Source organism: Austrofundulus limnaeus, unplaced genomic scaffold (assembly GCF_001266775.1).
Source record: "Austrofundulus limnaeus strain Quisiro unplaced genomic scaffold, Austrofundulus_limnaeus-1.0 Scaffold49, whole genome shotgun sequence".
In the NCBI taxonomy this organism is placed as follows: domain Eukaryota; kingdom Metazoa; phylum Chordata; class Actinopteri; order Cyprinodontiformes; family Rivulidae; genus Austrofundulus; species Austrofundulus limnaeus.
This window is the reverse complement of record NW_013952451.1, coordinates 2,186,301-2,202,993: the sequence shown is the minus strand read 5'-3', so window position 1 is coordinate 2,202,993 and position 16,693 is coordinate 2,186,301. Positions and strand designations below refer to the sequence as shown.

The 16,693-nt window shown below is 38.6% G+C and overlaps 1 protein-coding gene across 2 annotated transcripts in view; it reads right to left on the bottom strand.

Annotated features, from left to right (window-relative positions):
• LOC106517517 (single-stranded DNA-binding protein 2) overlaps window positions 1-16,693 on the bottom strand; it is a 62,287-nt gene that overhangs the window by 28,759 nt on the left and 16,835 nt on the right. Inside the window, exons 1-4 of one of the 2 annotated variants that reach the window (XM_014008401.1) lie at window positions 5,716-5,777; window positions 4,405-4,477; window positions 818-879; window positions 530-614 (exon numbers count right to left, since the gene is read on the bottom strand). In XM_014008401.1, coding sequence (XP_013863855.1) covers window positions 530-614; window positions 818-879; window positions 4,405-4,477; window positions 5,716-5,735 — 240 coding nt within the window. In that variant the 5' untranslated portion in view covers window positions 5,736-5,777. Of the gene's footprint in view, window positions 1-529; window positions 615-817; window positions 880-4,404; window positions 4,478-5,715; window positions 5,778-16,693 lie in introns of those variants that run through there. The other variant, XM_014008400.1, reaches the window with a different exon arrangement.

Here is a 16,693-nt window from a genome sequence, read left to right as displayed (position 1 = left end):
TAAACATTCTACAGTCTTTATTTTACAGTTAAAATATATGTTTATCAAATAAAGTTTAATGTTACAACTAATCATGGATCCCTTTAAAGCTGAAACAAAGCAAAACACCAACTAAAAGCTAATCGAAGCAAAAAAGCTGATTAATGTCCACTTCAGCTCGGAGGCCCGTATCGACTGACCTTTATTTTACTTCAGGTTGATCACCTGAACTGCATGTTATTATTGTATGTCGCCACATTTGATCAAATAACTTTCATCTACAGTAACTTGACAAGCAATGGGACTAAAAATAAAGTTAGACAACTTCACAAGTGCACTGCYGTCCTGAAACACAAAGGGGTCGCTCAGACTGACTGGATGTTACACATAACCCCAAAACCTCACGATTCTAAAGTTGATTTAAACACGTGATATAAAGTCAATTTATTTACTAAATACTGAACATTTCTCTTAATGCACTTTTGACATGACGTCTGCAAAAATCTGGAGATTTGAGTCAGGAAGAGCGAGAGAAAAAAAGTTGACTCACGTAGTCATGGAAAGCCTTGGCCTCGCTGGAGTGCTCGCACGTGTCTCTCCTCTCTGGAGCTGCACAGTAAAGGTCCCAGAAAACACTACAACAAATCCAGAGATAAATGCTTAAATCTGAGGCACGATATAGGATGAAAGTAATGTGTGTCTGTGTTCTTATTAAGATAAATGAGAATGAGAGGAAATTGGGGGAAATAAGTGTTTATTGTCTGTGATGGAATTAAGAAATATAAAAATCAGCATTAATATGTGTAAATGTGAATGGGTAGTCATAAAGCCAACTTACCACCACCATGAATGAAGGAACCCTGGAGGTTCTCCTAATGTGATGTTCTTCTCCCATCGGATCTGAACAGACAGAGGGAGAGAGAGAGAGGGAGCTGCTTCAGAAGCATTCAGTATATAAAACATGCCTGACATGTGAATTACCAGCTTTAGAAGGTTGAAGAGGATGCGAGGGAATTCCTATAAGACATGCCATTAGGTAATTATGTTAGGATTCTCTTGGATTCATAAGTGGATAAGTGGTTCTATGTGTGTCTGTGAGCCTCTCGTCACGCAGATTTGAAAGTGTGTGTGCACAGAGGAGTGTGTGTGTGTGTTTTTCAGAGGGTGTAAGGAGCATGAGGTCAGAAACATAAACCAGCCCGAGGAACCGGATCAAGCCTTTGCACAACCCATACAGCTTTCACTCTACACCATCTTTTGCTCCTGATTTCAACATTAGGGCTGCTTTTCTTTCTATCAGTTCTCCCTGAATAAAGTGACTAAGCAGTTTTATGTGCATGAGAACATAACAATATGAAACCAACAATTCATCTTGAGGCATTAAAGTGACTTGCATATCCTTCAAATACAAAAAAAAGTCATAGAAAACATCTGGATATTTAAGAAACTTAATATAATACACATAATTTTACTAATTTTGTCACAACTGGCATATTTGAACTTGGCTCAGTTAAAGTGAGACAGAAAGTGACATCATAGGGGATCACTATAAGAATGAAAACTCCCAGGTCCTTGTTTATTAAAACAATATTATTTCAGCTCTGACTCATCTTCATCTCTCTGATAGTGACTAAAATAATTTAAAGAAACATCACTCTACAGTCTGTGTTGTTAGCTGTTGCAGCAATGCTCTGTTTCCACGCAGACATTCCCCTTTGACATCACTACCTGTCACTGCATTTGCGAATGTCTCAACATTTGTTCATCTCAGTGACGTGAAATTGGTTTTGCAATRTGTTTTTCATGTTACCTTTCAAAAATGCATTCATAGTTTTTTTTTTACAAAAAATAATAATGTCACAAGCACTTTAAAACCTCCTTTAAAACTAGCTACACATTACTGAATTATTATTGTACTTGCTGCAGGCCACAAAACTTTTAAGAATAGGAGACAAACAAATCTGGGTATCACTTTCCAATAAGCTCCCCTTATAGATGGCTTAGAAATAGTTTATAGATAGGTTATTAATTCATCCGTAAACACTTTATAAATCATTAGTTTGTATTCATCATTAATATGTTTAAAAGGTAGAAACCTAGTCTGAAATGTTTAATATAGCACATTTAGATGTAACACGATTTTGCTCACTATTTTTCAAGAAACCGGACAGTTTTGTCTCTTTCTTGTCCTTAACTATTGCACAATAAACACTTAATGATTTAGATAGGGTTTACAGATGAATTAGTAACATATCTATAAGCTATTTAAAAGCCATCTATAAGGGGAGTCTTATTGGAAAGTGGTACTCAAAACTAAAAGAAACACAAAACAGCTTATTGATTGGCCAGGACCAAAAAATAGAAACCCATCCTCTTCAATCAGCCTCGTCACAACAAAAACTTGTGTTTGGTTTGCACCAGAGTTTGGATGAGCTTTCACACCTGCCCAAATAAAGCAGAGCATCCAGGGAAACAAACTCTGGTCTGTTTGAAATGGACCAAACAGCTCTGGTCTGAAAGTGCTTTTTATCTGGAAAATCAGCTGATTACAATGAAACCAGACAGGAAGTCAGTAAAGAGATACCAAGACCAACATTCTGGGCTCAGGCTAATTTTTTTTGCACCAGTTAAAAGACAAGAAATTCTGTTCTGAACAGGTTGTAAATGACAAAAAAACAAAACAAAACAAACAAAAAAAAAAACAAAACAGGATAGATCAAGGCCAACATGTAGATCATTACATCATTTTGTTCCTAAAGACCTCAGATGTGTCCTCACTGAATGTTACCAGCTGACAGAGCAGGTTAATGCTTGGTATCTCTGTTTTGTTTTATTCTCTCACTGTAATATCTCATAAGGGTAAAAGAATAAGAGTACTGTACTCATTTGCAACAACAGCAGCACAGACAAGCATTGAAAAAGCAGGAAAATCTGAATCACTGCTGCACTTTCAATCAGACTGTCCTGACCTCAGTTCTAAATCACATGGAGGAATGCAACACTTTGAAGCTTTGTTTTTTTTTTTTTTTTTTTTTTTTTTTTTTTTTTTCTTGGAGGGGAGGGTCAGGAACTGCCTTCATTTGTTTGTCCCACATTCTTTTAGATGTAGTTGGCAATTCTTGTGAACTCATCTGCTCATTGAAACATAGCCAGCCTGTTTTTTTTATTTTTTTTTTATTTTGCAGCATGATAAAGGAGGGTTTTTACTATTTAATAATTAAAAAAACTTTCAGAATAAGCATTTCTTTCCTAATTCATCAGATTTTTATTACCCTTAGTTTATTCCACATAAGACCACAGGCAGTTCAGGTCAGGACATTTTCTTTCACTCTGCTGCGATCGGGAGAGCGTGCAGAAAAGAAARGCACAGAGTGTGCCTGCATATTCGGTCTGCTTGTGGTCAGAACTCCTCGGAGCTTGKTTGGTTTGCCTTCTCCACGCTCTCCTCAGCATGATGTTTTTTTTCTGTTAAGACTTAGGCTTATTTATCAGAAAACTGACTGATCGGCCGACTTTGACAGGACTATGTGATTTGATCTTCTGGCCTGTCTGTTAGTGATTTGATATTTAACAYGTAGGTATCATAGCTTGGTTTGGGAATTTACCTTTGTGGTTTCTTGTTTCATGTAAAGGGATGTGAATTAAGCCTTTAAAACCACATCTCAGAACACTTTAACACTCCAAAAAGTGATGCTTTTTTTGACAAGATGTTCTCCCAGTTTGTGTGYTAAGGAATTGTACATCAGCGGCTGTGTTTATACTTGTTGCGATCTTAGCWAATGCGTTCCCACACTTGAATGTGACACCGCCTATCMTTTTCATCTCCCGCATCTGCGAAACGGAGAGCAAGCGATTATGGCAGCAGCGAGGAAAGAGCTTCAGAGAAACAGTGAGGTGTAGATGTGCAAGAACAGACACTAAGTGATGAGAGTCAGTGCCAGCGGATGAGGTAACTTTTCCCACCGCCACACCCCCTCATCTCGCATCTCCACTGGCCTCAATACAACAAGCCTCTAGCTGCTGCTTTTACATTGTAATTTGCTTTAATTTACTCTCAAGTCCAATAATCAAGTGGCCTCTGTTTCACCCAATCCCCTTTTTTTAACCCAGTGAAGTTAAAGTRAGGATGAGCTCTCAGAGATAAAGCGGCAGCAGGGAGAGAGCGATGAAAAGGGGGGAAACAGAAGGAGCTTCTGAGCAAACCAGACAATGATGTCAGCTCAAGACAATCAGCTAAGCATCATAACTGCTCTTGTGATTCCAGTTGGAGTCCCATTAAAAAGCAGCACTAATGTTAAAAAGCCTTTCTGCTGCATTATTCCGTTAGCTCGGGACCAGAGTCAGGCCAATTCAATTAGCTGCTACACTTACTGGACAGACTGCACGAGACGACGACTCAGACAACAAAACATTGTTGTGACTTACCTCTGAGAGGAAGGTCTGTGCGGACTTCTGTGCTCCTACGTGCAGCAGGTACTCGTACACATAAAGAGCCAATCTGTGAAAATAAAAAAAATAAATAAAAAACACAAAGTCTGCAGGAAGTTGGCAGTCAAATTGTGAGATATTACACAAATACTATTTTTTCATCCAATGTTGAGAAATGACAGAGTTGTTTAGATCAAGCCTTGTAAATAAGTGTAAACTCATGCAGTGCTGGGAGATGTCACGCTCAGAACAAACGTTGGAAATGACTCAGAGCTGCTATCGTTTAGTTCAGATCGTGTTTGCTAAGAATGATTAGCTGTGGACGTGATCTTCAGTTTTCTTGACCCCCAGTTTKTCACGGCTGGTTCTACACTCACTGTAATTCAGAAAAGACAGGAAAGCATCATCATCTATACGTCTTAATGACTTCCATCTAAGTCATTCCTAAATCTAAATCAAGTTTACAGTCAATGAAAAATTCACAATTAATTTTTAAAAAGTTCAAATAAATGCATTTAGTTTACATAAATAAATAAATAAATAAAACTTTTTGGGCATCATTAGGAAAGTTTGTTGTGTTCCCAAGTGACACATGACATAATTAAAGTTTCACATTAACGAAGTCAGAAAACAGGTTTAGTTGAGGAATTTGTTTTATCAAAATAAAATTAAGCTTAAGAAATTGTTTGAAATAGTGTTATTTGCCCTTTCTTATTGTTTTATCCTGTTAGTCAGAATTTCAGTCATATTTTTCTCATGCTTAACTCAAAGATAAAATAAATGCAGAGTAATGAGTTCATTTCAATAGTCAATGTATGATGACAAGGAAAAAAAATGTTTTCATTTTGAGAAGCTTCAAACGTGTCGCCACATGTAAGTTTCAACCTGGACTGGAGGTTGAAGTGTTAGTTTGTGTTTGTGTGGCACAAGAACTGTGAAAGGTCTGAGAGACGGTCACAGTGGGACGACATCTGTCCCCGGACCCCCACTGAAAGGTGCCATCAGCTCGCCAAAACCCATCCAAACTCCTGTATCGAGGTAAAAATAAAACTCCCCAGACAGCCCCGTCTGCAGATGACAGACTGCGCATCTCCCTGCTCCCAACACAGCTGGATCCCACTCTCCTCCACCATCTCTCTTTATCTCTCCTCATCATCACGGCCATTCTTTAGTCTCCCTCTCTGTTCCTCTCAGTACCTTTTTTCTCCATCCTGCCACTGTAGCAGTCTCCATCTATAGCCCTATCAAGTCAGATTGAGTTTGTTTAAATATAAAATTTAAAAAAAACCTCCACCACTCTGTCCCTACCCTCTCTGCAGTCGTTCCATCCCTCCTTCGCTCCTTTCCCTGCGGCCTGAGAGTGATGTTTAACCTAAGAAACAGTGACAGGACGTTTTACAGAGACAAGGTTAACAGAACAATGAGAGGCTTGACAAAACTCTTGACACCTCGACAACTGAACATGAATAAAAGATGGGCCCCGCTTTTATTTTTTTTTTCCAAGGCACTGTAAAACTCGGAACATTTCCAGGAACAAATGTCTTCAGTCCCTCTGCTCTGCGTCACTTTAAAATCCATCTGTCACTCTCACCTGTGAACTGCGACGACGGCGACCGAGRCGTTACTATAAAACAATTTATTATTGTTGAAAGAGGTCTGTGGATACATTCCCATCAACAAGCCCATCAAGAAGCCTGCATAAATGAATTCAGTGAAAGAAGGAAGACATGAAAGCCTGTCCTCAGTATGCCTTTATATGACGGTACAGCACAAACCACAGCAAGCCTGCATAAAAAGCAGTCTAAAGGTTTCACCTATGATCGGTTTCATAGAAACTCCAAGATGTCACCTTTGACGCTTTTGTTTAGGGAAGGTCGTGGAATGTGCCCAACAGGTGAGGGCAAAATCTTGACCCAATAAAAGAAATCCGAACATTAGAGAATCAGAAGCGACGAGGTTAATGCAAGTTTTGGAGAACAGCTGAAAAGACGAGAAATATCGAAGTCAAGCTCAAACCATTTGTTGCGTCTGACCCCAGATAAAAGGCTTGAAAGGCAGYGAGGCTCGCAAACAGAAATCAAACCACTTCTATATCTTTCCTTTCTCCCCCCCTTTTTTTTTAAACTCAACACAAACCAGCATCAGAGCTGAGAAGGGACTGATAAGACAAACAGCGAGCAGCAAAAATGAAGCACTTTGTTAGCATCTGCTGAACTACAACTCAAAAGCACTAATTTTCTCAAAGACAAGTGATAGGCTTTGACTGTGCTGCAGCCCTTTATGCTGCTCTGTCATTGTTGAGCTACCATTTGTTCTGCTGAGCTGATAACACACACACACACACACACACACACACACACACACACACACACACACAGGAACACCAACTCTACACACTGACAGAATAAACGTACTGAGCAGTGATAAGGTTTGAGGATTAGAGGATGGAGAAATTCTCCAAGTTAATAAACCTCTAAACTGAACACATTTAAAAACATTAACTGACTCTTTGGTTTTGTAGTGTTGCTTTGAATGATCTCTAGAATGACCAAAGCCAATGATCCCATATGCCTTTTGATGCTGTATTAGTGCAATAACACTTCAGCGTCAAGTGCTTCCCCTTCCTGTTTGATGCACCAGCTCATGTTGGAAACATGAAGAACTTTTTTTCCCCTAACTTCTGCTACATTTTATTTACCTCAGAAATCTCAGATCTGGGGAAAACAATACATCCAACTTAAAGGGATAGCTAAGACATTTATGAAGATCTGTCAAATCTGTGCTCTATGACGGAAGTCACAGCTGATAAGATATCGAGTAACAGAACGACTTGAACAATGGGTAAACTATTCTCTTGAATGTTCCAGTTCCAAGTACAAAAACCTGTGGGACTTGTCAGATAGAAGCTGACAGCTGCCACGTATGGGACTGTTTTAATGAAATGCAAACTTTAAAATATGCAAAGAAAACATCTACTGTTCTTCTCATCACTTTGCGTGTGTGAGGCAGCCAGTTTGGATTTGAACATGAGAAACTTCCAGAGTTGGAGGAAGCATTCTAACGGACGTTTTCAGACTTGAAACTCAGAAATTGTGACTTGCGAGTACAAAAGGAACTCAATTATCCTCTGTCAAACCAAAGATGATGATGATGTACTTTTTTTGCACACTCATGGTCCATAATACATAAAAAACCTATAGTGAAAAATAAAGATCTTCAGGACAACAAATCTGAGCTGTCAGACTTTAGCTTAGWTAGTGAACTTAAAAGCAACGATTGGCTTTAACACCGCCCTTTTACTGGGCCACCATAGCTGCTATTACAACTAATGCTGAAGKGGGGGGGGGGGGGTACTTGGAGCTCAACAGCAATCTCAGCTCGAAGCAAAGACATGAACTTCTTTTCCCAGGATCAGCATTTAAGAGACCAGCGGATCACTACTAATCAATTTACCACTGAGGTGATCAAAGTCTGGCAGCGCTTCAAAATCACAACAGGCTTTTGCTTGGGTGATTGGATTCACTTATTATAGATTAGGCCCAGATTATTTCACCCTTGTTAGAGACGGAATGGAAAAGCGATTTCGCCTCTGATCTKAATCGACATGATAAGTGACATATTTACAGGACCTGCCACTACGCTGACATAAGAAAATCAAATGAAACGTAACATAAAGAAAACGAGAAGCAAAGAAATCCTGCTTTAATTCTCGGAAGCAAACATGCTGTCCCCCCATTAGTGCTGCACAGAAATCACCTCCTCAGCAGTTTATATTCCCAGATCTACACTTCTGGAGCTTTTCTACTTTAAAAACAAACATCTGCCTCAAAGTCTAGGCAGGGTAGAGACATGTTCTCATCTATTTTAAAAAAAGATGCCATAAATTTGCCCTCTTTGCACAGGATAAATGATGGGTTTGAGTGTGGGCAGCAGCAGGAAATCATCTCTCTGTAAAGGAAGTGATGAATACAGACTGCCTCCGAAACAGCTGTTAGAGAATGATGTAGGAGATGGAGAGGTCTTCTCGCTTTTCTTTCAGGKTTTAATCACACTGTTCAATGTACAGCAGTTAGTGGGCGGTGTGGGTCGCTTAATAATGTCAAACTAAAGTGTTTCCAAATCAAAAACCTGCTTTGTTTAAATGTTAAAAACACAGTGGTGGTAAAAGTGTGTTAGCTTTCAATTTAAAGGCTTTATGTAAATTGTCTCAGAAAAAAACACAATATGTGACATATTTCACTATTTTATTGAAATGAAAAATGAGTCAGAAGCTTTATGAGAAAAAAAACCAAGTAAACATCATCCACCTTCATCATCAATAACTAGAAATTATTAATTTTGAATGATTTTCCTCTAAAGGTGAAGGCAAACAAATTTTTTTTTTTTCTGTGTCTGCATGCTGGGTGGTTTTTTTGTCTGTACTGTTAGCAAAATATCTCATAAATCAGTCAACAGATTTTATTATAAGTTTTCAAACATAATCACTGAGTTTCTATCTACTAATAAACTTCTGAAATCAACAGAACAAGATAAACACCACATCAAAGCAAGTTTAAAGAACACAAAAATGTCGTCTAAGTCAGTTAATGTGACAKAAATTGAGATAAAATTAGCTGTAGCCACAGCAGGGACTTATCCCCCAACTTATATTCRGAGCACTAACTTTGCCAATAACTACTTAACTCATGAGCTACTGGATGGATTTTACTGGCTTTCATAAAATAATAATCATGCAGCAGCATTTATAGGATGTTCCCACAGCTAAGTGACTTTAGCCTTCACAAAGCTGGCTACATCTCAGTGAGTTTTACTGATAYTGAGGTAAAATGCATGAACTGCTCTGTAAGGTTCTGCCATAGCAATTTAGTACAGGTCCTGTCACACACTGCAGACAACTTATGCCATCTTGTGAAAAATTTGTTATGGCTATTTTATTCATGTCGGCCATACATTTGATTTGATTGTTAGTATTAAAAGAGGCTTCCAGTGGATCAACCTCAACTTAGACAGCCTAAGTGTTGGACAAACTTTTCATAAGTTGGCAAAAGTTTTCTAAATCGTTATGATGTGACAGGACCTTTAGGTCTGGAATTAGAATGGGAATGTACAACACTCATTCTGTCTTCTGTCCATCATTCTTCAGATTCAGTTTTGTGTTTGGGATCTTTGTCCTGAAGCGTGGCCATTTTTAAGCCAATCATCTGCTCTCAGGACAGGTTGGCCTCATATTCTGACTTTTACACAGAGAAGCTCGTGCTCAGCTCAGTGAATTATGCCCAGATACTCTGTGATAAAACAAGCCTGAATCACCACTACACCTTCAGGGTGTTTTATAATCAGTGTAAGATGTCTGTATGATGTCGTGAAGGTGATTTTTCTTGATGCTGTTTATTAAATGTCTCCATTTTAGTCCCACCTGACGTTCGTTATTCAGCAAGTCCGAAGTTTGGAAGCCAATTTTGAGCTGTCATGTTCTATTTATTTATTTAGTTATTAATTTTTTAAAGAAAATATTCCTCATGACAACAAATGTCATGAACTTCAACGAGGCTTCTCGGGTTTTTCGCCACTGCACAGTCTGACCTCGGGGTGAACTTGTTGGGAACTCCTGGGAAGCTTGGCTWCAGTCCCAAATGTTTTTTTCCCTCCACTTGTGACTAATCTTCTTTATTGTATAATTATAGAGCTGAAATAGTTTTTAAATGGCGTCATAACACTTCTCAGATTAATGAGAAGCGACAATTGATGTCTGGGATCAATGCCGATGTCTTATCTCCTCCCCGTGTCGGCACACACACCTTGAACTCCTGCACTAACAGAGCTGCATCTGAGCCTCAGTTCATCCAACACAGTGCGTTAGCAGAAACTGACAGTTACGTAACTCCTCAAAGCTTCAATTTTCTGTGCTTTTGATCATATTTTTTTTGACACRTTAAACTGAAACTTGTGGTTAATCTTAATGACTCCAGACAGTCCCAGCTTTAAGCAAATGTAGGTCAAACACTGCTTTATAACTAAGAGGGTGGGGAATATTTTTACTTGTTACAGATGCAGCTGACAGCCTGATGTGTCTAATAAAATAAAGAGTGGTGATAAAAAAACAGGAAAACCAAAAGTCTGTGCAGTGGTTTAACCGAAGCTGTTTCAGACTAGAGCCTCTGGATGATATCAACCTGACATTAACCTGAAAAGTCTGCAAAAGAAGGGGTCATGTACAGGTTAAACACGTTCAGCAAAGCTCAAACACACTGACCTCCTTCACTGGACAACAGAATATTTTATTTAAGGGTATAGAAATTTGAATTTGATAACACATCTCTAAAAAGTTTTAACTGGTGTAACGAAGTTCTGTAAAAGTATGAATAACAAACAGCTGGAGGAGCTTTTTCCAACTATTTACGCAAACTGGCAGCAAGTCAGTTAGAGGACTGGGTGTAAAAAATAACATTTTAGTGGCTGAATCTTTCAGAAGATGGAAAGAGGTCTTCAAAAACTGTGGCATCGTCAAATGGTGGAACAACTTTAGAATATTATTCAAATAGGATATATTTGATATTAAAAATAACGAATTTGGAAAAGTCTCTGTGCTCAAAAGACAAGTCAATGGTGTATGTTTGTGATCTTTAGGCAGCACTGCAGTAAAAACAGTTTTGATTCTGTTGTGAACATCACTGCGTGGGTTCAGGAACACTTCCACAAATTACTGTCTGTGAACACAGTTTGCCATGACTTCCACAAATACTAGTTAAAKCTCTAACATGCAAAAAACAAATAGGCTATTTATGAATATAATCCAGAAACACTGCTATTATCCCCAATCCAAAGCTCATTTAAAATGGAAAACTGTTCTGTGATCAGACAAGTCAAAATTTATTTAGTTTCTTTTTGAAAACCACAGACAACATGTCTTCCATTTTATAGAAGAGAGGAACCATCGAGTCTGCTATCAGCACACAGTTCAAAAGCCTGCCTCTCTGATGGTATAAGGGTGTATTAGTGCTTATAGCATGGACAGCTTACATATTTGGAAAGGCACTATTACAGCAATGCAGAAAAGTACACACAGGTTTCAGAACAACATATTCTCCCATCCAGATGGGGAAGGCTTTGCATATTTCAGCAAGACAACGCTAAACCACAAACTGCATCCTTTACAACAACAGTCTGGATTCTGAACTGGGCTGCCTGCAGTCCAGACTTATCACCAGTAATATTTGACACATCATGAAAAATTAAATAGAACCAACCAACCAACAAACCAACAAACAAACCAACCAACCAACCAACAAACAAACAAACAAACAAACAGAACAACTATAAAAACCCTGCTGAACAACTACAATCCTACATCAGACAAAAACAAGACAACATTCCCCCCAAAGACTCCAGCAGCTGTTCTCCTCAGTTCTTAGATGTTTACAGATTTTTATTAAAAGAAGAGGGGTTGTTTCACAGTGAGAAACATGGCGTTTCTTAGTTTAATCATTTGATATGTTTACTACGTTCCATTACAAATTAAAAGTGGGTTCATGAGATTTGCAAATCATTGCATTCTGCTTTGATGTAAATGTTAYGCAACATCCAAGCATTTTCTGAATTGGGGCATCGTGAACTAATAAACAAAGGAAAGTGAGGAACAGCAAAACAGCCAGAGACAGAGCCACACCTACAATATGTCTGCATGTCCACCAAAGATGGAAAATTACTGAGAAAATCTGTGAGACAGAGAGTGATGCTGTCGTGAGATGAAAGGTTCTTAGAGACAAAACAATGGATTAGGAAAAAAGGGTGGGGGGAAGCAGATGGGTTGAAGGTGATGGGTGATATCAGGGGAGCTCCAAGGCGAACGCTCGTTGGATCTGAAAACTTTCATATTCCAACTCTGAGATCTCTAGCCGAGCGCTGTCTCAGTTAGCCAAGCCCCCTGCTGTGACCTCCTTCTGTAAATTAAACCCCGCAACGAGAACAGACAAACTAAACCAGACAGCATTTCTGCCATTTTTAAAAGGGAAAAATGATCAAACACTTTGCTTGTAACACACAAAAAGAAAGGAGTAAAGTAAAGTTGTCAGTATAGCACATCTCTCCATATGCACTAAATGTCCTTAGATTTTTATTAGTGAATGTTAATGACTCCTGTGTGAGGGGTGATAATAACTCGAACTGAGTCACAGTCAGGAAATTATAGACTGTAATTATCTCCTGCATGTTCTTACCCACCACATAAGACCAAATTACTGCCTTAAATCTTTTCACAGCAAAGAATGCTCTCAGAGAAGTATCTGCTGCGAGCTGTAATGTCTTCGAGGAAGTTTATCAAGTGAAAAAAAAACACAAATTAACAAAGAAAGAAAAAGGGAATTCTCCAAATTACACTACAGCAATAATGCCTCAATAATAAAAATTTAGTCCCGYAGAGAACTTCAGCTCTAAAGTCACAGGTAATTTGTTGCTGTCAAATAAGAATAAATGTTTGGAATTCTCCAATTTTTGTTTTTGGCCATCATTTTTGAGCTTTCTGTATCGGCTTTTATAGACAAGTTCACAGCATGTGTGACTGATGCAATGCAAACTGAGACAGCAGCAACTGCACAAGTGAGGCAGCAAAGTGTACAAAATCTGATTATGTTACATAAAGACAAATTATATCAGCATTATTTACAGCAGGTCTGAGTCTCAATGTCATAAAAACAGAGAACACAGAATCATTTCATAATAACTATAATTAAAACATTTTGTCAGCTAATCTTTTGACAACAGCATAACAGAAAAATAATTTAGTACTCAGCCCAATTCAGTCTTCTATTCAACAGATAAAAATGAAGTAAAAATTTTATAAAATATTTGAAGAGAGAAAAGTATTTGGCTCCAAAATCTCATGGATTGTTCTGATCTTTTCTAATAAATTCAAACGGATTCCTCTAAAGTTTAACAGTTGAACATCTTTAAACAGGCGCACAGGACAGGATGTTCAGCTAACAGTTCAGTGGTTCCCAAAGTTAGGGTTGGGACCCACATTGGGGTCCTGAAACATCAAGGTAGAGTTCTGGAAGTGTTTTTCAGATTTAATTACATTTAAAATGACTACAAACATTTGTTTTTGCCTTAGTTATTCAAAAGAGTGAGGTTAGTGTATTTAGAGGGAGCTTTAAATCATTATGTCATTCCCTCATCAAAAATATACCCACAGTGTTTATTTGACTCATTCATGCACATTTGAGAAATCCTTGAATCTCCTGTGGTAGCCATTGGGAGGTGCAAAAACACTTACTCATACACATAACACAACACGGGTCAGATGATGGGGCGACCCTCTATGAACAATAGAACTAATAAAGCCTATTGTTAGGTGATGGCCCTCTTTTGCATGTGACTAACCTGTTTGTCCACCATGTGGAGGCAGTGCTTATAAGGCTGAGTTCACCTGAAACTCATCAGACTGAAGAAGTCTCTTGGAGGAGAGACGAAACGTTTCACTAAAGAAGAACCCGTCCAGAGGACCTACTTTTTAATTTTTTTTTTATTTTACTCATATAAAGCATATTTACCCAAATTTCCTCCCTGGAGCTCAGTCTGCTAACCAGGCTAGCAGCAGGAGAAATATTTATTTACAAATCACTATAATTTCATAAGTGTATCCTAAAAATGGTGGATGTTCATGATAGCTTGATAATGATCTATGTTTATAGTTCCTTTGCAAAAAAGTACCCTAAAATTGATGTATATGTATGAGAGGATGACTGAGAGACAAATTACCAAGCCGAAACATCTTATAAGACACTCTACTTGCTCCAGTTCTTTGGAAAATGTATTTTCCGGGATCTTTCAAGTAAGGGTCAACTGCCATTTACCAATTATATAATGTTGCTACTTCTATTTTCTTTTTTTAACAACAAAATATAATGCTTCTACAAAAGGTTATAAATGGCATGAAGCATTGTTGTGAAAACGTGCTGAAGTGGGAGTGTCTGTAACAGTAGGAGTTACTTAAAGAGACAGAAACCAATTTCAACGCATTTATGCAAAGTGCTTGAAAAATACACAATAACCCCCATTTAAAATGAATAAAAGTAGCACAATGAATATTGCTAAACGACCTTGTTTATTTGACTTATTACCAATGTTTATCAATCAAAAATAGTTGAGAGCACAGGTCTCTGCAGCTGTTGTTTTGTTGGGAATCACTGGTCTAAGTGACAGTGGGTGGAGGGCCATGTGGCATCAGCGTTAGAAAAGTCACAATATCAGAATCTTTCATGTTTAAAATGAGAAATAAATGTAAAATGTATTATTATAGGAAACGAGGATTGAACATTTTCAGCCTGTTGTTTTAACATCTTTTGGTCTAAGTCTTAATGAGTCAAACCCTCCCTCACACATAATTTAAAATATATTTTAAAAAACATTGTTTACAGCCTTTTTGTTAGCCTCCATGCCAAAAACTTCTTCGACATATCACTGAACTGTAGCCCACTAGTGCAACACAAATCACAGACATTCGTCCCTGAGGTAGGATCATCATCCTCAGCACGAGACTCAGTCTACAGCAAAGCCAAGAGATCTCGCTTTGCTCCAGACAAGCTTCTGACAACGTTACCAGCTTGGACTCCTCACAGCCCGTGGTGAAAACAGAGAGAGACCCTGGCGTAAAAGAGTGCAGCAACAGAGCTGCTGCTCGTACTGAGGACAGCCCTGTGTGTGACAGCCAAACACTTTCCCTGATTAATCAACCCTAGCAGCAGCAGGGGTTTATGTGCCATTAAGAGTCCTCCTAAATGACTTCTCTTCATTCATTAAAGTGGAGCATCCACCATGGGTAAACGAGGCCCCTGCTCGCCAAAACAGACAGTCGGAGGGATGGACGGACGAGCAAAAAGCTGGGAGGGATAGCTGTGGGGCAGCAGTGAGGGTGATGGTGGGGGCACTGAGGCAAGATAAACAACGACAAATATAGACCCATTACGTGGCTGAATAATTCATCTTATACACAGCTCCTCGGAAAAACAACAGAGGAACAGTACAAGAGCCAGAACAACCATTGGGGATTAAAAAGCCTTTAGACACTGAAGTGCATATTCAAAACAAAAAACATTTATGTACATGACTTGGATGGAAATGATACATGAACAAGATCACTTCTTATAGAAAACCAGGTCTAGCTGATAAATTAATCTGCTGCAGAGCTGATTAAAGAACAACAGGTGCTTTGTTTGAGCTGTTGGACAACTTTTTTAAACATTAAACACGATAAGTTTTGAAAAAAAGAGAGAAATTCAGAAAACAAAAACAATAAAAGGCAGAGGAAGTCAGACATCAATACGAGAGGACAAGTAGTCCACAAGTTAACAGAGAGATCCAGATGAGAGGTTGGAAGGAAAGATAGAAGAGCAAAAGGATATGCAAGAAGATTGAGAGGAGGAGAAAGACCAATGATGGAGAAGTAAAGTGAAAGAGAAATGCTGAGAGTAAATGATTAATGAAACGAACTGTGAGGGGAGGTCAGGATGGAGCGAGAGAGGAATGAYGCTGCAGCCCTGCGAGCAGAACGGAAAAGAACAATACAGTACAAACAGTTTGATGTCGCACATTTTTACTGACATAGTGAATCTGCAGAAATTCCACTTCAGTGACTAAAGGTTGTAAGAAGTTTTGTTTTGTTCATGTAAAACGACTGTAAGAACGCAGCTAACCAAAAGCACAGACAAAACCTTCAAATCTTTATTTTAGGAAATATCTCAGTGTAGGAGGGAAATACATGCCTGAAATTAATCACCACCATGCAGTACACTGCAGCTATGTTACACTCTACTCGCTGATGCATTTCTAATTGGCATTTTTGCTGATGGTCACAAGTTAAATCTATATTCTCCATTACCCCTCCATGGTTTCTCCTGGGATCCCTCTAATGGCTTATTCTAAAGACAGAGCACTTGAATGAGAGGTATTCATAAAAAGAAAACTGTCTCTCTCTTTCTCTTACTGTATATCTCAAGCTGACTTTTGTCTGACTTCCGTTGAAGGTTCAGTGTGTTCAGAGTTGATAGAAGCAATAGAAAGTTCACTGCAGCTTTGAAGATTAACAAAACACGTGTCGTAATCCTGCATAGAAAAACAGCCGGAGGAGAGACTATCGTTGTCAAATAAACACTTTTATCCACTTGTGTTTATATATTTTGTCAACTCTGACATGGACTCATATGCTGTTCTGCTGTGCAAATATTTGCTGAAGACTTCATTCATCCTCTGCAACACATAAAGTAGGAGAGGTCTTCAGAGGTCACAAGCC